This window comes from Balaenoptera acutorostrata, chromosome 4, assembly GCF_949987535.1.
Source record: "Balaenoptera acutorostrata chromosome 4, mBalAcu1.1, whole genome shotgun sequence".
In the NCBI taxonomy this organism is placed as follows: Eukaryota; Metazoa; Chordata; class Mammalia; order Artiodactyla; family Balaenopteridae; genus Balaenoptera; species Balaenoptera acutorostrata.
Window position 1 is genome coordinate 147,721,263 of NC_080067.1, and position 21,040 is coordinate 147,742,302.

At 47.0% G+C, this 21,040-nt stretch overlaps 1 protein-coding gene across 3 annotated transcripts in view; it reads left to right on the forward strand.

Annotated features, from left to right (window-relative positions):
* The window catches only part of MX1 (MX dynamin like GTPase 1), a 30,647-nt gene extending 12,350 nt beyond the window's left edge, over positions 1 to 18,297 (forward strand). For all 3 annotated transcript variants that reach the window (XM_007172715.3, XM_007172712.3, XM_007172714.3), the window contains 8 exons: positions 1,844 to 2,042; positions 4,619 to 4,697; positions 5,044 to 5,166; positions 5,575 to 5,716; positions 9,350 to 9,508; positions 11,815 to 11,891; positions 13,213 to 13,455; positions 17,652 to 18,297. In XM_007172715.3, coding sequence (XP_007172777.2) covers positions 1,844 to 2,042; positions 4,619 to 4,697; positions 5,044 to 5,166; positions 5,575 to 5,716; positions 9,350 to 9,508; positions 11,815 to 11,891; positions 13,213 to 13,455; positions 17,652 to 17,882 — 1,253 coding nt within the window. In that variant the 3' untranslated portion in view covers positions 17,883 to 18,297. The remainder of the gene's footprint in view (positions 1 to 1,843; positions 2,043 to 4,618; positions 4,698 to 5,043; positions 5,167 to 5,574; positions 5,717 to 9,349; positions 9,509 to 11,814; positions 11,892 to 13,212; positions 13,456 to 17,651) is intronic.
* Positions 18,298 to 21,040: the final 2,743 nt, after the last annotated feature.

A 21,040-nucleotide genomic window follows, 5' to 3' on the forward strand; every position in this document is an offset into this window, starting at 1 on the left:
CTTGATAGTGGAAAAGCATCCCTTGAATCCAGTGGGTGCTTCCTGGCACACACGCAAGATGAGAACCTTTTGAGAACACATTGAGGCCAGATGAAATGGGCCACATTTGACTCTTGTTGGCTTGTAATCCTTGTCTGCCTGCTTATAAGAGGCATGGTGGGTTCAGGAGGTGAGGCAAAATCAGAAAGCAGTTATGTCAGTTGACAATGCATTTGAGGTAGAACAACCCATGTGTCCCAGACAGATGAATGGATACGCAAAATGTGATGTATCAATACAATGGAATAGTATTCAACCTTAAAAAGGAAGGATATTCTGACGCCTGCTACAATGTGGATCGATCTTGAAGACATTATGCTTAATGACGTAAGCCAGGGCAAAAGGACAAATACTGTGTGATCCCACTTATATGAGGGATCTACAGTGGTCAAGTTCATAGAGACAGGAAGTCAAACGGGGGGAAAGGGAGAAAGAAGAGTGGGTGTTCAGTGGTGACAGAGTCTCAGCTTGGGAAGAGTAAAAGGTTGTGGAGATGGTTAGTGATCAAGGTTGCCCAACAATGTGGAAGTGCTTTATGCCCCTGAACTGTGCACCTAAAAATGGTTAAAATGGTAAATTTTATGTTTTTAAAAAATAATTAATTAATTAATTAATTTATTTATGGCTGTGTTGGGTCTTCGTTTCTGTGCGAGGGCTCTCTCTAGTTGCGGCAAGCGGGGACCACTCTTCATCGCAGAGCGCGGGCCTCTCACTATCGCGGCCTCTCTTGTTGCGGAGCACAGGCTCCAGACGCGCAGGCTCAGTAGTTGTGGCTCACGGGCCCAGTTGCCCCGCGGCATGTGGGATCTTCCCAGACCAGGGCTTGAACCCGTGTCCCCTGCATTGGCAGGCAGATTCTCAACCACTGCCCCACCAGGGAAGCCCTAAATTTTATGTTTTAAGAAATGCGTTTGGCTGTAAACAGCAGAGAACCTGAGTACAGTGGCTGAAACAAATGGCGATTTATTTTCACGCCTAACCAGAACTCTGGGCACAGGCTGCTTCCCTCGGGACCGCTGTTCAGTGACGCCGTCAGGACCCAGTCCCTTCCACCTTCTGCCTCACCATCCTTAGCTGCAGGTGCTCATTCTTTGCTTGTCCTGCTGCCTGTCATGCCTGGGATGGGAATCTCTGGGCCAGGGCAGCAGCTACCAGTGGACACGGTAAACCTCAGGGTTAGTCCTGGGCTGGCTTCGCTGGACAGTCCCACGGGGCCCCGCACCTGGAAGGGTCCACACCTGGAGTGATCCTCTGATGCTGCCATCTTGCAATACTCAATGTTTGAACAAGGGGCTCTGCGTTTCCATTTTGTAATGGGCCCCACAAATGATGTAACTGGTCCTGGCTGGCCCAGTGTTCCTCCAAGTGTGAGCCAGACCCCACCTGCGCCAGAAATAATCGGAAAATTTTTAGAAATGCAAGTCCCTCGATCCCACCGAACCTCCTGAATCCGAATCTCTGGGGTGGGACCTGAGATTCTGCATTTTAAGACCTACCTTAAGGTGGTTCAGATGCACAGGAAAGTTTGAGAGTGAACTCCTCCACTGGACAAAAAGAACACAAAAGGGCCATTACACGCTGCTGTCTCTTTGGTGTGAGAGCCGAGATCTGGGTGATGTGAGCTTGGGGAGAACACAGGGGCTGAGCCTCACACCTTCGCTCTGCAAGCCCTATTGTCTGCCCTCAAGCAGGGTGGGAGGAAACCAGGGGCCAGGGGACCTGCCTTCCCAGGGGCAGAGAGCTGTCCTTACTTTTCACTCTGCGAAGCTGTGAGCATTCTCTAAGCAAAGTCTCTGGGTCGTAGGAATCTTGACGAAGCCCGATCTGGTGGACAAAGGCACCGAAGACAAGGTAGTGGACGTGGTGAGAAACCTCGTCTTCCACCTGAAGAAGGGCTACATGATAGTCAAGTGCAGGGGCCAGCAGGACATCCAGCACCAGCTGAGCCTGACCAAGGCCCTGCAGAAGGAGCAGGACTTCTTTGAGAACCACGCCCATTTCAGGTAGGCGGGTGGTGTTTTCTGAGTGTGAACCAAAATTAAGGACCTCCGTCCTCACGGGGGAAAATGGATGCTGTCTGAGATCAGATTTTGAGAGTATCCATGTGTGTTTGTTCCTTGACAATGACCGTGGAATTTGCCTGGAAGAAAAAAGGAGGAATTCACAAAGTACTGCAAAGAATAAATTTAAAACATCAAAATAAGGCAGAGATTTTTGCAATAACTGAAATAGTATGGTTCTGGAACCGGAATATAAACATAAGTGAAACAGGATAGAAACAAAGTAGAAAACCCAGAAATAAGACTCAGATACATATATTTGGTCTATGATAAATGTGGCATTTCAAATCCCTGGGCTATGTCAGTTTGATCATCAATCAGTGGCATTGAGATAATTGTTTAATATTTGGGAAAAAATTAAATTGTGACCTTACTTAACATGGGATACCAAAATATAATAAATATCAGTTGAAGTTTAAAATTAAGTACAAGAAAGGCACCCTAAGCATCCCAGAAGAAAATAATAGACGGAGAATTTATAATCCCAGGATAAAAGTCTTTCTAAACCTAATGCCAAAAATGAAATTTTTTAAAAACAAAAAGACCGATAAATTGGTTAGATTTGAAATAATGAGAAGATGTAGAGTTGGTGGGAAAGGAGGGGCGTGGACCTTCACCTGTGCTGCTGAGAATGTGTGCTGAGGTCACATGTGAACCTGTCTGCATAGGTGCGTCCCCGAGGTTGAGTTTCATTTCTAGGAATTCCACCCAGGAAAGTAATCAGAGATGTATCCACTAATGTTGGCTAAAGGATGTTCAGCACAGGTTTGTTTTTTATTTAAATTTTTATTAGAGTATAGTTGCTTTACAATGTTGTGTTAGTTAAAGGTGTACAGCAAAGTGAATCAGTTATACATATACATATATCCACTCTTTTTTAGATTCTTTTCCCATATAGGTCATTACAGAGTATTGAGTAGAGTTCCCTGTGCTATACAGTAGGTCCTCATTAGTTATCTATTTTATACATAGTAGTGTATATATGTCAATCCCAATCTCCCAGTTCATCCCAAACCCCCCCTTCCCCCTTGGTATCCATAAGTTTGTTCTCTACATCTGTGTCTCTATTTCTGCTTTGCAAATAAGTTCATCTGTACTATTTTTCTAGATTCCACATGTAAGCAATATTATACAATATTTGTTTTTACAGATTTGTTTTTAATTGTGAAAATTTGGAATCTAAATGTTGAAAATCATGGGATTTATATAAATGAACCAGAATAAGAGATCACAGTGTTGGAAACCATTAGAGTGCTGTGCAATGAGATGCCAATAAAAAGGAGATGCCAGTAAAAAAGTGACACAGTCAGTGACATCCCTTGTGTGCACACGTGTGTATGTAGGTGGAGACCCATGTCCTTCGTAAACATTATCACATTTGATGCTCCCAGAAGCCTGCAGAGACATATAATTCAGAAGAGATACTTGTACACCTGTGTTCAGAGCAGCATTATTCACAATAGCTAAAACATGGAAGCAACCTGAGTGTCCATTGATAGATGAATGGGATAAACAAAATGTGGTCCATCCATACAGTGGAATAGCATTCGGCTTTAGAAAGGAAGGAAATTCTAGCACATGTTGTCACATGGATGAACCTTGAGGACATCATGCTCAGTGAAATAAGCCAGTCACAAAAAGGCAAACACTGTATGATTCCACTTATACGAGGCCCCTAGAAGAGTCAAATTCATAGAGACAGGGCCTGGGGGAGGGGGAGGGGGAGATGTTTACCGCGGACAGAGTTTCATTTGGGGAAGATGGGATAGTTCTGGAGGTGGATGGTGGTGATGGACGCATGGCAACGTAATTGTACTTAATACCACTGAATGTGCGCTTACAAATGACTGAAATGGTGAATTCTATGTTATGTATATTTTACCACAATTAAAAAAATTGACAGGTGTGGAAACTGAAACTTAGGTATGAGTGTACTCTTGCAAAGAGGTGTGTGAACTCATGCTTCCTGGCTGCCCTTCATCCTAAAAAGTCCCTTAATATATAGAAAATCATGTAATAACTCACCCTGCAAACACATATTTGGAAAGAGTGAGAGAAGGGCTTGGCTTCCTTCCTCCAACCAGCCCATGGTTTAAGTTCTCCTCTTGGGGAAGGGTGGGTCCCCCAGTTCAGGGTTCATCCATACACCTGTGTCAGTATATTTTCATGAAGCTCGATACTGATATGCATTACGTATATAGAAGGGTATGTGCATGTTATGAAAATGTATCTAGAGGTGACTGTATATTTTTATAAAGACCATTTCTATAGTCAGATGTCATGAGACACAATATATCAGCTGGCAGGGATCATTCTATACCATTTTTGAAATACCCAACGTTACTGAAATTCAGTCAATTCTATGCGATCCAATTCTGAACATTTGCTGGGTACCAGATGCAGGACATTCCATCCAGTGGGATGTAACTGGATTTGCCTTGGCTTTCCCCAGCAGCAGAGAGCTGACTTGAATTTTCTGGCTAGACCCAGATGGACATGTACGTTGTCTTCTCTTGCAGGGATCTTCTGGAGGAAGGAAGGGCCACGGTCCCGTGCCTGGCCGAAAGACTGACCAGTGAACTCATCACGCACATCTGTGTAAGTACTTGCAAAGCTGTCCAATCTCTGAATAGAATCCTGCAAACACAAAGCTTAACCATGTCGGCTAACAAACGTCAGCACACGTGGATCTCCTGTGCATCCTGTGAAGGTGCCGGCTCAGATTCAGGGGGTCTGGATGTGGCCCGGGATTCTCCCACGTGGTGTGGATGCTGCCTGCCAGAGGACCACACGTTGAGTGGGATGCTAAGAAACTGTCCACTTGGCCTAATTAAAAATCAGCATCTTACGAGCATTGGACTAACTCTTCCTTTCCCATCATCGCCAACCTTGACTCGTTCCCTCTTCATATTTACGTCTTTCCACTGTTTTCGATTTTCCTCAGAAATCTCTGCCCCTGTTAGAAAATCAAATAAAGGAGAGTCACCAGAGAATAACAGAGGAGCTACAGAAGTATGGCGTAGATATCCCGGAAGATGAAAGTGGAAAGATGTTCTTTCTGATAGATGTGAGTATTGCCAGGGGCGCCAAGTTGGAGAGTCACACTTCACCGTCCACAAAGGGATCGTGCGTGGGCCTTGTGCGCATCTCTCTTCACTCCCCTAAAGCTGATCCGGACTCATTTTGGCCACTTAGCACCAGAAAGGGGCTGGGGTTGGGGGATGGTGGGCAGGGAGTGGCAGACCATCCCATTCACAGCATCGCCTCTTCCTCAAGCGCCCTCACCCGAGACCCCTGGGCAGTGAGGGGAGTTTGGGGTTGTCTGCTGCCAAAGCCTCTTCTCTCCTGTCCTCCCACCCGGGCCCGTAAGGCAGCAGAGAAGGGCTCGCCCACCCTCTGCATGCATGCGACCGCCAAACTACTTTGCTTGTATTTGGAATATCTCCGCTGATACTTACGTTTTTCTTCTTGGCAGAAAATTGATGCCTTTAATAAAGAGATCACTAATAAAATAGAAGGGGAGGAATTCGTGGGAGAGTATGACTCTCGGCTGTTTAACAAAATGCGAACCGAGTTCTACAAATGGAGTATTGTGGTTGAAAAGAATTTCCAAAAAGGTGAGTCCAAGGCACCATGGTAAACCCTGCAAGTCAAGTTGAGTCCAGGGCCGGGGGGCTGGGTGATGCAGTTGATGAAGGACGCCCAGAGTAAGGAGTTAGTGGCGTGAAAGCCACATGTGCTGTTTCATATCCCTGAACTCTGGCCAGCAAGCATCTAGTACTGATTTCAGAGGACACCTAGAGAGAAAATGCAGACTCATTGGCCCATATCAATCATGACTCTTAGAAGAATCAGCACTGCCTCATCAGTGAGCAGGTCGACATGTCATGTGTGTCACGCTCTTTTTGTTACCAATGGTGCTGCCCCTGAAATAACCCAGTTTGATCTTGGTTAACCCACCAAGGCCTTGAAGCCTGATGTGTCTCGTAATGGATCTTACAGTTGCAGCGATGAAAAGAAAATACAACAGCTTGCTAGGTGCCAGCCTTGCATCGTGAAATCCTCAGGAGTCCGAAAAAAGTAGAAAATGTGATCTGAAATTTATTTTTTTACTCCTTTAAGAAGCCTAAAGTAAATCGTATATTGACAAATGATAAAGCTACAGCAGCTGCGGGAAATTTCAAGTAACTTTGCTTTTATTCCAACAGTTTGGTGGCAGGGGAGTAGGTGGAGTGGGGCTGGTTTCATAATTTATTTCAACTGACCAGGGCTGTTCAAATTGACAGTCCTCCTTGGCTTCGAGTAATGAACATGGGAAGAGAAATCATGCGAGTTTTTGCAGAATTCAAAGGCTACACCTTTGTTCCTTGGCAGAGGGCATGCAGGGTGGGACTGGGTAAATAACACTGAGCCTTGTTGGAGAAACGTCCAGGAAGCTCATTCCTGGGGCCGTAACTTGTCATGTGTCCACAGTCTCCGTGCTGCTTACAGGAACTAAGTCCACGCACAGAGGGTTGCACGCCTGCTGTGTGCTCATGTGGAGGGAGGGCCCCGCTCTGTCCCTCTCAAGGAAGACAACAGTCCTTGGCTTCCAAAAACCCCCTCACGGCATTGCCCAGCCATGTTTTTATGGCATAAGTGCTTATGGCAGTCAGCCTGCGAGAAAAACAGCTCATTTTTTAAAATGCTAAACTCCTCCCAACAAATTATCAGTTACGTATCACTGGACACCCAAATGTAAGAGAATTAATTTGGACCCCTAACTCACCCCCTATCCAAAAATAAACTCAAAATGGATCAAAAACCAAAGTGTATGAACTGAAACTGTAAAACTCTTAGAAGAAAACATAGGTTTAAAACTGTGTGACCTTGGATTAGGCATTGATTTCTTTAGCTAGGACACCTAAAGCACAAGCAACGTAAGGAAAAAAGAAAAATTGGACTTCATCAAAATTTAAAACTTCTGTGCATCAGAGAACACTATCAAGGAAGTGGAAAGATGCCCCACAGAATGGGAGAAAATATTTGCAAATCATATATATCAGCAGTCCCCAGCCTTTTTGACACCAGGGACCAGTTTCGTGGAAGACAATTTTTCCACGGACGGGGGGCTGGGGGGTAGGAGGGGGCGGGTAGTTCAGGCGGTGATGCGAGCGATGGGGAGCGGTAGATGAAGCTTCACTCACTCGCCTGCCGCTCACCTCCTGCTGTGTGGCCCGGTTCCTAACAGGCTGCAGACCAGGGGTTGGGGACCCATAATGTATATGATAAGGGGCTAGTATCCACAATACATAAAGAACTCTTACAACTCAACAACAGAAAGAAGAGAAATAATCCAATTTAAAGATGGACAAAGGATTGGAATAGACATTTCTCCAAAAAAGAAGATTTACGTGTGGCTAATAAGCACATGACAAGATGCTCAGCATCATTAGCCGTCAGAGAAATGCAAATTAAATCCACGGGGAGAGCCCATCTCACACTTACTAGGATGGCTACCATCAAAAAGACAGTTAACAGGAAGTGTTGACAGAAATGTGGAGAAATTAGAACCCTCATGCACTGCTGGAGCAAATGTAATGGTGAGATGCTTTGGGAAACATTCTAGCAGTTCCTCAAAACGTTAAACAGATCGTTACCGGATGACCTGAGTGTTTCATTCATAGGTGTATACCCAGGAGAATGAAAATAGGTGTTCACACGAAAACTTGTATGTGAATGTTCTTATCAACATTATCCATAACAGCCAAAAAGTGGAAACAACGCAAATGTCCATCAGCTGATGAATGGTTAAACCAGTTGTGGTATATTCATATGTATTAATTTGCTAAGGCTGTCACAGTAAAGTACCACAGACTGAGTGTCTTAAACAACAGAAATTTTTTTTCGCACAGTGCTGGAGGCTGGAAGTCCAAGGTCAAGATGTCAGCAAGTTTGGTTTTTTCTGAGGCCTCTTTTCTTGGTGTGTCGATGGCAGCCTTCTCCCAGTATCTTCACATGGTCGTCCTTCTGTGTGTGTCTGTGTCTTGATCTTCTCTCCCTATTAGGACACCAGTCATATTGGAGTCTCCCCTCATGATCTCAGGTCAACTTAACTACCTCTTTAAAGGCCCTGTCTCCAAATGCGGTCACTTTCTGAGGCACTAGGGGATAGGACTTCAACAAATGAATTTGGGGGAGACAGTGCAGTGCACAATGGAATATTATTCACCCATAGAAAGGCATGAAATCCTGACCCATGCTACGACATGGATGAACCTTGGTGGCATTATGCTGAGTGAAAGAAATGAGACACAGAAGACCACAGCTTGTCTGATTCCATGTATATGAAATGTTCAGAATAGGCAAATCCATAGGGATAGAAAGTTGATCAGTGGTTTCCAGGGGCTGAGGAGAGAGGGAAATGGGGAATGACTGCTGTTCCGTGGTGTGATGGAAACGTTCGAGAATTAGGTAGTGGTGATGTCTGTACCACTTTGTGAATATACTAAAAATTGTACACTTTAGTAGGGTGAATTTTATGGTAAGTGAATTAGATCTCGATTTTTTTTAAATGCCTCTGAGAAAATATCTCCTGACCAAAAGGGGGTAACCAGGCTACCATCCCTGGTTAGTTCTTCAAAAAAAAAAAAAAAGGAACCATAGCCGTTCTGCATTTTTACCCCGCAATGGGGTTGTTTCTCCACACTCCAGTTTGTTGAGAGTAAAAAGAATTCCAAGAATATAAAGAAAAAATTAAGTGCTTTATGTAGTAAACAGGGATACCATATCACATTAATAATCTAACTATATTATCCCTTTGATTTATAAACACTTTCTACTCCTGCCACAGCCCAGGACTATGTGCTGTGTCACTGATTCTAGCTGATGTGATGGTCATTTCTATTTTTTAAAGGGTCTGCAATCATAGTATTCTATGATACAATTTTTTTAAAAAAAATCGAATTTGATTTACAAAATTCCCTACTCAGGTACCTTTTCAAGAATCTGTCTTACTCTAAGTTCCTGCATTTGCTGTTTTTTGACGTCCTACCCTGGCTCTGTTCTTGCCGTCTTGAGATGACTAAGGACAGTTATCTCGAGATCTGTTTCTTTACTGCAGTCCTTGAATCTTTTTCGATTTGACAATCAGATTTGATTTTTTCCCCTGCCCCTCTGTACTTTCAGAAAGTTTAGAATGGCATTGTGTTCAACAAAACCCGCAAGGCCATTTTTGTAAAATAATTCAGAGCTGTTCTTTCCTTCTGTAGGTTACAACGCCATATGTAAAGAAATCCAACAGTGTGAAAATCGGTATCGTGGCAGAGAGTTGCCAGGGTTTGTGAATTATAAGACGTTTGAGGCCATCATAAAAAAGCAGGTCGGAGTTCTGGAAGAGCCGGCTGTGGACATGCTGCACACAGTCACTGGTGAGTCCTTGCTTTTGCTTTTAGGTATTTTATTTCTCGGACAGGGTCGAATCTAGTACTTCCTGCTGGGGTGTTTTCCAACACAACAAGCCAACCAGTCTTCTTCTCCAGGCATCACCTGGGTGTCTCACAGTTCATTCCCGTTCTGACACTAACTGCTCGGAGTTAGCACAGACCCCACAACTTAGGGGTCAGCCCACAAGACCACCCACTTCAGACGGCAGCTCCATGTCCGAGCCTCCTGGACTTCTGAGTGACCAGCTGTACATCAGAGCTCCCACGACCCCCTCCTTGGGCTCCATCCTCTGCTAGAACAGCTCACGGTCTCAGGAACACGCGCTACTTACCTGTACTGGTTTGTTATAAAGGATTTGCTTACCTTTACCAGTTTATTATAAAGGATAGTACAAAGGTTGCAAATGAAAGAGATGCATAGGGTGCGGTCTGGGCAGGTCCGAAGTGCAGGGGCTTCTGTCCCGAGGCGGGGCGGCGTGGGCCACCGCCCTCTCGGCACGTGGCCGTGTTCCCCAGCCTGGAAACTCTTCGAACCCTGTCATTAAGGGTTTTTATGGAGGTATAATCCATTATCCTATGGAGGCATAATCAAATTTTAACTCAATCTCCAGCCCCTCCCCCAGCCCCCAGAGGTTGGGGAGAAGGGGGAAGATTGGGCTGAAAGGCTTCTAAACAAAGGCTTGGTCTTCCTGGTGACCAGTCCCCATCCTAAAGCTAACTAGGGCCACCTCATTAGAACAAGAGATGCTCCTGTGTCAACCAGGAAATTCTAAGGGATTTAGGAACTCCGTGTCAGGAACCAGGGACAAGAGCTGAATGCATATTTCCTATCACACCTCACCTTCCTCTACCCCATTGCTATGAATACTTCGCAGTCTCAGAATACTCTGTTTATTTGAAATCTCTGAGAAGTAAGGTTGGTGATTAAACAGCTCTACATTATGCGAGTGTCTTGAGCCTCTAAAGTGCTGTATGAACCTAGGGTGGTGTCACTGTTGTCACGTGCAAATGGGAAACTATGTCCGCACCGTCGAGGAGAAATGCAGCATGAAACGGTATGGACCACTCCCTTCTCCGTGAAATGCTCTGCTCCTGGGTTTCCGAGAGATCCCTGAATCTCTTCTCTTCATCGCCACCTTGGCTGACCCCCTTCTCACTCAGGCTTCAGCTGTCTCCTTTTAGCACTAAGTGATAGTCTTTCGTGGATCCACGAACTAGTAGTGGTGGGGGGGACAGCCTTATAAGAGTTTCTAAGACATGTATTTCTAATTAAATTTTACCTTTAAGCTTAATAGCTATAAACTGAAATCTGTAATTGTATTTTGTTGATCAATTGTGCATTCTTCATTCGGTCCTGAAGAAAATTGTTAGTACTTCAAGGCTTCAAGTTACAGATAACATTTATATATATATGTAATATATATATATATATAGGTATATAATATATATATACCTACTTCTGAAACATGCAATTTGGAGTCAAAAGATTTCCAAGCATAAAGATGCTGTACGTCATACTAAGATAACATTCTGTGAGGAAGTCAAGTGGAAATATGGGTCTCAAAAATAAAATGAGGCTTCCCTGGTGGCGCAGTGGTTGAGAATCTGCCTGCCAATGCAGGGGACACGGGTTCGAGCCCTGGTCTGGGAAGATCCCACATGCCGCGGAGCAGCTGGGCCCGTGAGCCACAGTTACTGAGCTTGCGCATCTGGAGCCAGTGCTCCGCAACAAGAGAGGCCGCGATAGTGAGAGACCCGCGCACGGCGATGAAGAGTGGCCCCCGCTTGCCACAACTAGAGAAAGCCCTCGCACAGAAACGAAGACCCAACGCAGCCATAAATAAATAAATAAATAAATAAATAAATAAAAACAAAAAAAACAAAAAAAATAAAAAGAAACAATGTAAATTTTCTGATTGAAATAAGAGTTTGTTCACCTCTTTCTTTCAAATGAATTAGAGCTATTTCGATTCCATTGATGTATTTAAAAGAGTGATGTGTTTTACTATAAATATTAATATATTTATAACTTACCAGAAATTGCATTCTTTGCAACTATTTATATTTGGGATGACAATTTAAACGTCAAGTAAATATGCCAGGGAACATTTAGCTTTTCAAGTTCCTCCAGGGAGTTTTTGAGCAAAAAAGCACACGTTCCTCCTTCAGTGAGAAGAGAGGAGGGGAGGGAGGGAACTGTTTCCTGCTGTTTTATCCTCTTAGTTTTTACAATCTGTGAAGATCATGGATCCTTCTAGCAATACTGGACTTCTTTGTTTTTCTTTCACCAGATATAATCCGGGCTGCCTTCACAGATGTTTCAGAAAAAAACTTTAATGAATTTTTCAACCTCCACAGAACTGCCAAGGTAAAACCCACCAGATGTTACTTAAAAAAAAAAAAAAAAAGAATGTAAGCCTGACACTAGAAAATAGATTTCTTACATTAAGACTGTTGAACCTTTAGTATGTATTTGGAGGAGCAAATAATCAAGATCAATAGTGAATCTAGCGATTTGACCAGTGATGTCTGGTTAAAGGCAGTAAGAGGGAGCGAGAGAGTGAGAATTCGGAAAGGAAATATTTAGTCACAGGAACAAAAGAGAGCTGTAGTGAGTGGGGAACACTGTCACATCTGAAGAAAATGGCCCTGAATCCCAAAACTCATTGAGGAAGCCGAATGGAAAAGACTTGTCCAATCTCAGAACAAGGGCTCTCCCTCGTCCTGCTTGGGCTACATAACTAATACCACGGCAGACATTTACTTCTCACCGTCCAGGAGGCTGGAAATCCCAGCTCGAGGTGCTGGCTGACTTCTCACTGTATCCTCCCATGGGTGGCAGGGGGGAGACAGCTCCCTGATGTCTCTTCTCAGAGGGCCACCAATTCATTCGTGAGGGCTCTACCCTCATGACCTGATGACCTCCCAAAGACCCCACCTCCAAATGCCATCCTATTGAGGATTAGCCTTTCCATGTATGAATATGGAGGGGATGGAGACCCAGTACAGATGGAAAGACTGGCTCTGCCTTTCTCAAGCCAGAGATCTTGGGGCTACTTAACGTGCCTGGGCCGCCGGCTTCTCATCCACGGAATGGGACTAAGAATGCCTTCTGCAGGAGGCTGTAATGAAACAGAGAGGAAAAGGTTTAGGACTGCACCTGGCATCGTGCGTCACACTCAGTGGCACTCAGTGAAGTCTGGAGGTCCAGATACTTTCTGTGTGAAGGGTCTCCTCCCTGGCTTTCTGGCAGCCAGTTTCTCTAAACTCCAGGAACGTGAAACATACGGAATTTGACTGATTGAAATCTAGCCTCCATCTTATCCCTGTGAGCTCTCTGGTGGAAAAATACTCCTCCTCCTCAGATGGAAAAACGTGTAAAAGAGAAAAGGAAAAAGCTGGAGATCAGGCCCAGGAACAGAGCCCATGCGGGTTCCCAGGCTCTGGGGATGCAGGGTCTGCTCACATGTGTGGCTTAGGCTTCCTGGGAAATTCTGACCCTTGGCTGGGAATGGGAACCCCGCCTCCCCATGCCCAGATAAGCCAACATAGGGACAAGACGCTGCTCCAAAGCCACATGCTTTTTTCCAGTTGGCACTTGCTGGTGGAGGTCTTTGCAGAGGACCTCTCTTCCTGTGACCCAGTGATTTGTTTCTAGAAGGAAATTTTGTGTTTCTCCTTTGCCATAGTCCAAAATTGAAGACATTAGATTAGAACAAGAAAAGGAAGCTGAGAAATCGATCCGACTACACTTTCAAATGGAGCAGATCGTCTACTGCCAGGACCAGGTTTATCGGCGTGCGTTACAGAAGGTCAGAGAGAAGGAGGCAGCAGAAGAAAAGAGCAAAAAGCCAAACTCTCATTTCCAACCACAGAGCCTCTCAGACCCCTCCATAGCAGAGATCTTTCAGCATCTGATCGCCTACCACCAGGTGAGTCTGCGAGCACCTCAGAACGGCACTTCTCATCTGTTTCCTTTCTGTGAGTGCCTCTTTTCTGTCTTGTCACTGTAAGGTGACTGCCAGCTCCATCTTTCAGCCCTGGGTAAGCCTCTGTAGAAGCAACTCGATCAGAGAGATGAGAAGGGTTGTTACTTACAGCCACTTGAATCTGGTTTTGGCTGGCTGTGTGGCCCTGGTCAAGTTACTTAACCTCTCTGAGCCTTAGCTTTCTTCTCTATAAAGTGGTACCTCCTCTCAGGGTTCTTGTGAATATTCAGCGTGAGGAGTGTGAGTGAACCCCTCCCCGCAGCTTTGGAAGGCGGCGGCCTCTGGCCACAGACAAGCTGCTCGCAGAGACATGCACTTTGGTTGCTACCCTCCATTTCAAATAACTTGAAGGGCCATCAGATTCATCCTGGGGAAGGATGCCCAACTCAGAGCCCTTGGGATATGTGAAAGTCTGGACAGGAAAGCAAATGGCAGTCTCCTGGTTTACCAGATGTCTCCATCACTTTGGGCGGAGCTTGTCACACTGACCATGCTTGTGCATGTACAGGATCCTGTGGAAATGCAGAGGTGGGGCGTGGCGGGTCTGAGGTGGGGCACGATTCTGCATTCCTGACGGGCTCCCAGAGGATGCCACGCTGCTGGACAGGGGTACACTCTGAGCAACAAGGCTCAAACTGAGGGTGGAACTCCGTGTCCTGCAGACCCTAGGATGTGTGAGTGAAGCCAGTGAAGGGCAAGGCGGGGGCACCTGTGTGCCCCTCGGCTTCTCCTGCAGCTAAGCTCAACCCCCTTCATCTGCTCACCTGCCTGGCAGAGCCTTTTAGAGTGAGTAATGCGCGTGCATGCACGTGCACACACACACACAAGCACATGCACACGTTAAGGCCTTCAACTGATTGGGTGAGGCCCACCCACATTCTAGGGGATGATCTCCTTTACTTCAAGTGAACTGATCGGAGCCATCAACCACATCTACAAAATACCTCCACAGTAATACCTAGATGAGAGTTCAATTGAATAAGTGGGTCTACAGCCCGGCCAAGGTGACACATGAAACTGACTGTTACACCTGGGGAAAGGATAAGGCTTGTTTTATACTGATAAATATAAGCAAAGGAATTGGCTTATATGATTGTGGAGCCTGGCTGGTCAAGTCCAAGATGTGTAGGACAAGCCATCAGGAAAGCCAGACAGGAGACTCCTGGGTAGGAGCTGAAGAGTGCTGAGCACAGGCCGAATTCCTTCTTCCTCAGGAAAATTTCTGTCTGCGTTGGAAGAGCTGACATCTTTGTGACTTTAAATTTCCTCTTCAGGAACATCAGGGGTCTTTCCTTCTTAAGATCTCCTTTCTGGGGGCCTTAGAAGTGTTTTAAAGTTCTCTTTGTGTAGATCGTGCGCACTTCTGGAGTTTATTCCTACATCTTTTCTCGACTTTGTCCCTCCCGGAAACGAGCCTTTTCTTCCATTATATCTTCTGTTTGTTGTTAGTAGATACGATTTCTGTATATTGTCTCATACCTGTTAACCGTACTGATTCTCTTATCGTTTGTGGTAGTTTTACAGATGATTCTCCTGAGTTTCCCTAGTGGACACTCATCCCTCTGCAAATAGTGGTGGCTTTCACCCTCTCCCTCCTCTTTCCAGTTTTATACTTCAAACTTTTCTCGCCTCATCTGGTCCCTTCAGTGCAACTCGAAACGATAGTGAGCCAACAGACAGCCTTGCCTTGTCTCTGACTTTAATGAGAACCCCACTTTTCCTGTTAAGTATGACCCTCACTGGCTAAAGTCAACGTGTCAGCGGGCTGTGTGCCTTCTCGAGGTTCTAGGGGAGAATCTCTTTCTCTGCCTCGTCCAGCTTCTAGAGGCTGCCCACATTCCTTGGCTCGTGTCCTCTTCCTCCATCTTCTAAGGCCGCCAGCCGTGTTGCATCCCTCCACCCTTCTGCCAGACTCACGTCTCCCCCTGACCCTCCTGCCTGCTTCCCTCTTTTGCACTGGGCCCGCCAGACTCTCTGGGATGACTCCCTCTCTTAACATCAGCTGCTTAGCAATCTTAGTTCCATCAACAACTTCAGCTCGCCTTTGCCGTGTAAAGGAGCGCGTTTGCAGAGTCTGCGGTTAGGACAGGGACATCTTTGGAGCTGTTCCCCTCCCCAGCACACCCATCATGAAGTGTGTTGGATTTCCCTGGGGCAATGATTTGCACGGTATCCCCGGGGAAAGGGCCCAGGGGAGAGGTCCAGGGGAGCTGATTTTCACCACTCAGAAATTTCCTCTCAGCTACCAAGAGATGGTCTCATGCCAGCGTGGCCCTTCTGTGTGATTCTCTGTGTGGCCCACCACCTCAGCTCCCCACACCCACTTGGTCAGGAAGAACTCTGCACCAGCCCTGCTCACTGGGCTACTGTGCTCACCAGGTAGCTCCCCGGCAGGAAAGGCTTTCCCTCTCCTTCCCTGTCTGACCCATGCTGCTCCCCTCCCCCTATGTGGCTCTGCCTGACCACCCCTGCTTCTGTTACACGTGGGTCACAGGCTGAACATTACCCATCTCCTACTTCCCCAAAACTAGGGATGATTTGGATGATCTCCAGGACAATGGGAAAATGACTTTCGCAGCCGTGTTCCTACCAGACTCTCAAAAGCTGTTTGGGTGTGTGGTTTTGTCAGTCAGACAGACCAGCCCTTCCTTTCAGCTGGTGTCCATTTTCTTGGCCCCAGCATCCCCCTGGAATACCTCCATCTGCCTGTCCCTCCTCTCCCGCCCTGCATTGGTGACACTGGCGGTCCCATCCCTCACCTGCTCTCATCCTGGGGCACGGAGCGTGTGTTCCAGCTCCATCTCACTGATTCCCTCCACTCACATACCCTGAGTGCTTGCTCCACGCCTGGCATCTTTCTAAACTTTTATTTTTAGCTCATGTAATCTTTTCAGCCCTCCCGTGAGGCCAGGTGCTCATACTATAGAGAAGGAAACTGAAGCACAGAGAGGTCACAGAACTTGCTACAGTACCAGTATATATCAGCTTGTTGAGAGATCAACTTATCTTAGGAAAGAGAAACTTTGCACTAACAGGTGGGGTGTGGTGACGTTACCCAACTCAGGTTCTGCTTCTCATTGCTCAAGAATCCAGTACTGAGAGACGAGTATTGGGTAAAATGAAAGACAGCTTTATTCAGGAAGCCAGCAATCCTGGGGAGAAGGTGGACTCATGGCCCAAAGAACCAATTCCCCATTTTCCAGGTTTTGTTTGGAGATTCTATAGGGAAAAGAGGAAGGGTTATGTGCTAAAGGGAGGGTTGTGAGATGCGTGATGAGCTCGTGGACATTCCTCTGATTGGCTGGTGGTGAGATCACCAGGAGTCAACATCATCAACCCTCTGGTTCCAACTGATCTGGGGTCTACGTGATTGTGGGCAGCATATAATTAACTTCTTTTACCTGGCGGGGGTTTTAGTATCTGTAAAGCAGCTTAGAGGACATGGCACAGAACATTGTCTGTAGCCCTTGAGGAAGAACTAAAGGTCCTTGACTTTGTTTAATGGCTAAACTATTATTATTTTCTTTTGCTTGACTATTTTCCTTTGTTGCTGCCTTTTTTCATTTCTCTGATTAAATTTATTCTTTGGATACTTTTTTTTTTTTTAATAGAGAGAGAAAGGGCAAGCAGAGGACATGGGTAGGGTGAGGAGGGGCTGTTGTCCCAGGACCCCATAGGGACCTGCTCAGTTACAGAGAGGGAGAAAGGAAGGTTGAAACGAACTTTCAATGTGCCTAGAACTCAGAGAGCTCCCTCCGTGGCTTTTGATAGCCCAGCTCCTTTTCTGCTAAATAATTTTAGCCTAAAAGGTTATAAAATCTTTGGGGCAGAGTTGTAAATAACTTAAAAATGTAGTTTTTGTACTCAGTCTGCCCATTTACCTTTTTAGAGCACATTTTACCCTCTTGCATCAGAAGTAAGCACTTAGTGGTCAGGAGAGGCTGGTGGGAGACCAGGCTCGGGGTTGGCCCCCGACGCGGTGCCGCCTGGAGCACAGAGGACGAGGGTGCCTTTGAAACCCAGGTGGGGAGCTTGCGCCCGCCAGGGCTCGTCCCTGCCGGGGCTCCGCGGTGACGTCAGGGCCTCCGGGCGGCCGCAGCCCCTCACCCTCCTGTGAACTGCCCCTCCCTTCCTGCCAGGAGGTCAGCACCCGCATCTCCGGGCACATCCCCTTGATCATCCAGTTCTTCATGCTCAAGACGTTCGGCGGGCAGCTGCAGAAGGGCATGCTGCAGCTGCTGCAGAGCAAGGACGAGTACGACTGGCTGCTGAAGGAGCGCAGCGACACCAGCGACAGGAGGAAGTTCCTGAGGGAACGGCTGGAGCGGCTGACCCGGGCTCGGCGCCGGCTCGCCAAGTTCCCCGGCTGAGCCCGCCCTCCCGCCGTCCCGCCCCGGGGTCTCCAGGGAGCGGACGACCGGCATCTCTCCCTGCCAGCCTCGCGTCATTCGCTGACCATTTCACAGTTGCTCCAGTGGTTAGTAGTCAGACTGCGGCCATCATCCCTGCTGTTAGCGCATGACGACCTAGTAAGAAGCTGTGATGGGCACGCCGGCTTCAAGCATCAAGCGACTTACATAGAGGGTCCACGCCTGCCCTGCCTTTTCCCTGAACTGACACTCCATCACTTCAGCAGTTACCGATGCCCACCCAGCATCCTAAAAGGATCATTCCAGTTTCTGTAATAGCCTTTCACACCCGACGTTTTAGGGGCATTAGTGCCACGTGTGTGAGTGCACATAGAAGCCTATTTCTTTGATTTGTAGTAAACTCGTTTCGACCAGACATTTCTCTGACACCTTCTTTATTTGGGGGGAGAAGTCTGACGATGACAGCAGGCGAGAACGCGTGGAGCGGTCGGTGGGCACTACCGCTTCCCTCCGTGCTGGATCAGGTCACGACGAACAGTTGAACAGAGGAAAGTGGTCGGTTACTTATGAGAGGCTGAAGGGAAACGGGGAATACAGTTAAAGAAATGGGACAGCATGGGAAGCAGTCGGCGTTCGTTGTTTATAACGTGTGCTGATCAAGTGTCCAGTCTGCTAAATCGCTGGCCACCTGGCATGAGGCTGAAAGGTAAAAAGCCCAAGTCCAGAGAGGTCACTGCCCACCCAGTGGGGTCTTACAGGCACATGCAGGTCTGGGGGGCAGAGAAGGTAGACTGTTAGCCATGAGTTGACCAGAAGGAGCACAGCACGGTCCTGACTGTCCTCCTTGGACTGGGCAGGGCTGGGGACTCGCACAGACACCCCGCCAGAAAGGGAGTGGCTGTCTCACGAGCTGTCCACTCCCAGGCCCAGCGGGACAACCGCTTGTAGGGGGAGGTGGACTAGCTACACTGTCCCCTCCCACCCAGCCCCCACCGCACCCGCACCCCCATCCCAGGGCCCTTCTGACACTTAGGACTCCGTGATCCTCAATGCTTTGGGACAATATGGAAATTCATGTACGAGAGGGGATGCTCTGGACACTTGGAGGCTGGCGCCCCCTCGTGGCTGGACCGAGTAACTGCTCCAACACCAACAAGGGACCAGAATCAGAGGTGTGTTGCCAAGGGTTCTTCTTTGCTGTTGCTACGGTTTTCCTGGAGATTCCTAGACTGCGTGGAGGAAGAAAGCTGATAGTACATGCTCCAGAGAACGGGAATTTCCCCAGGGAGCAAGCCTGCTGGGGACTCACAAGGTGCTCGTAATCACTTTCCTTTTACCCAGAAAGAACCCAGGTGTCCAGGAATCCCTCAGGCCTGTTCCGACTAGCCATCGATAGGGGAGAAGTACACTGTCTCTCCTCTCACCTGTTCAGGACTCAGGGAGAGACAGCCCTGGAGTTCACTCTGTGTGATTCCTTCACTCAGAGGGCGGAGAGGCTCAGGCAAGGGGTTGAACTGCCCCCGCCATCCTCCATCTCCCATCTCCCATCTCCACCCATGAGGGGCACCACCGGAATCAGAACCTGCATCTCCAGAGTCTGCTGCCTGCTCTACAGCATAGGCTTGAAGGTCCATCAACCTGTGCAGAATATACTAGAATAGCAATGATGGCCACTCATGGTCCCTCCCTCCAGGCAAGCCTGGGCTTCAGTTGATCCCATAGGATGGGGCTGAGTCTGGAGCAGAGCAAGGAGAGGGGCCAGATAACACTGAACTGACCGGAGTAGGAAGGCTCCGTTTTCCAGAATGCAGGGTCTGCAGGTGCTTACTAAATGCTGTGAGGGGTGGAGTGGGCGTAGGAGATGCTGGGCACTTGTCCAAATGACTTGCTGGGTGCCTATTTTCTAAGATGGTATGGAGCACCTCCCTTTATTTCTCTCCTTCTGGAGCAGAAAGCAAAGACAGAAGCTGCCAGCCAGCCAGAAAAGTCCCCATGGTCAGTTTTTGTTTGGGAGGAAAGGAATCCAGTCCCAGGGGCAAATCATCCACCAGGTAGCCATAAAAGCAGCAAAAGGGGCACTGACCTTGAATCTACTCACCTTCAGTGGATTCAAATGGATCAGTGGATTTTCAGGGGATTATAAGATCAGGTTCTTTAATCACAGCAACGCAATGGCTCAAACACCCATGTTTATGGGGTTAATCCATTTAAAATGAGGTAGCTGGTACAACAGTGAATGTTTTAAGTGTTACTTTGGAAGTAGCGTAAATCGCAGCCCTTAAAACACTGGGTGCATTGGGAGAAGAGCTCTGGCCTGTACCACATCACCTTCTCTGTGTCCAAAGCAGCAAAGGATTTGACTTCAACCAGGGGTGTGTGTGTGTGCCTCTTTACAAAGTCAGGTTCCAGGGTGAAGCCTTGGTCATAAGGAAAAAGTCTCTGAAATCAGAGCCAGGTCAGGGAAACCACAGGAGAACCAGAGAGAAGGAGCTGAGAACAGACCAGGGACCTGAGTTTAAGGTAGGACTGTACCCCGACCTCCATAACAGCTCAGCAAGAAGTGAATCAAAGTTCATTCATTTTCCACGCTGCGAACTCACTTACTGCCCCAGCCGCAAGAAGCCACAAAATGATCAACACAGATTCCACACTTTCATTAATACTCGTTTCCACTTTAATTAGTATTTTGGGTTAATTTATATTAAGCAAATCTAACCTATGTCTTTTATAAAGGTTTAAGTACAAAAATATCAATATTTTCAGTGTTCTGGCTGGACTTTTTAGGTGAAATCAGCCTCATCCAAAAGTAAAACCATTCACGAGGGGACTCCAAAATGAAAAATATGACTGGAGAGAATGTCAACTGCCTTGGCCACATGGACGTTTTTAGGTATACAGTCTTTATTATTTGCAGATCCCTTATGGGTGGATTCACCTACTTGCTAAAATTTATTGGTTCCCCCCAAAATCAACACTAGCAGCCCTTGTGGACGGGGCAGAGGGGCAAAAAATTTGAGTTGCTGAATGAGTTTCAGCTCAGACTGTAAAGAAGTATCATATTCAGTCTATTCAGTGCAGTGTTTTTTTTAGCATTTTTGTACTTTTGAAATGGCCCCAAGCAGAGTGGGAAAGAGCTGTCTAGTGTGCTAAGTGCAGGA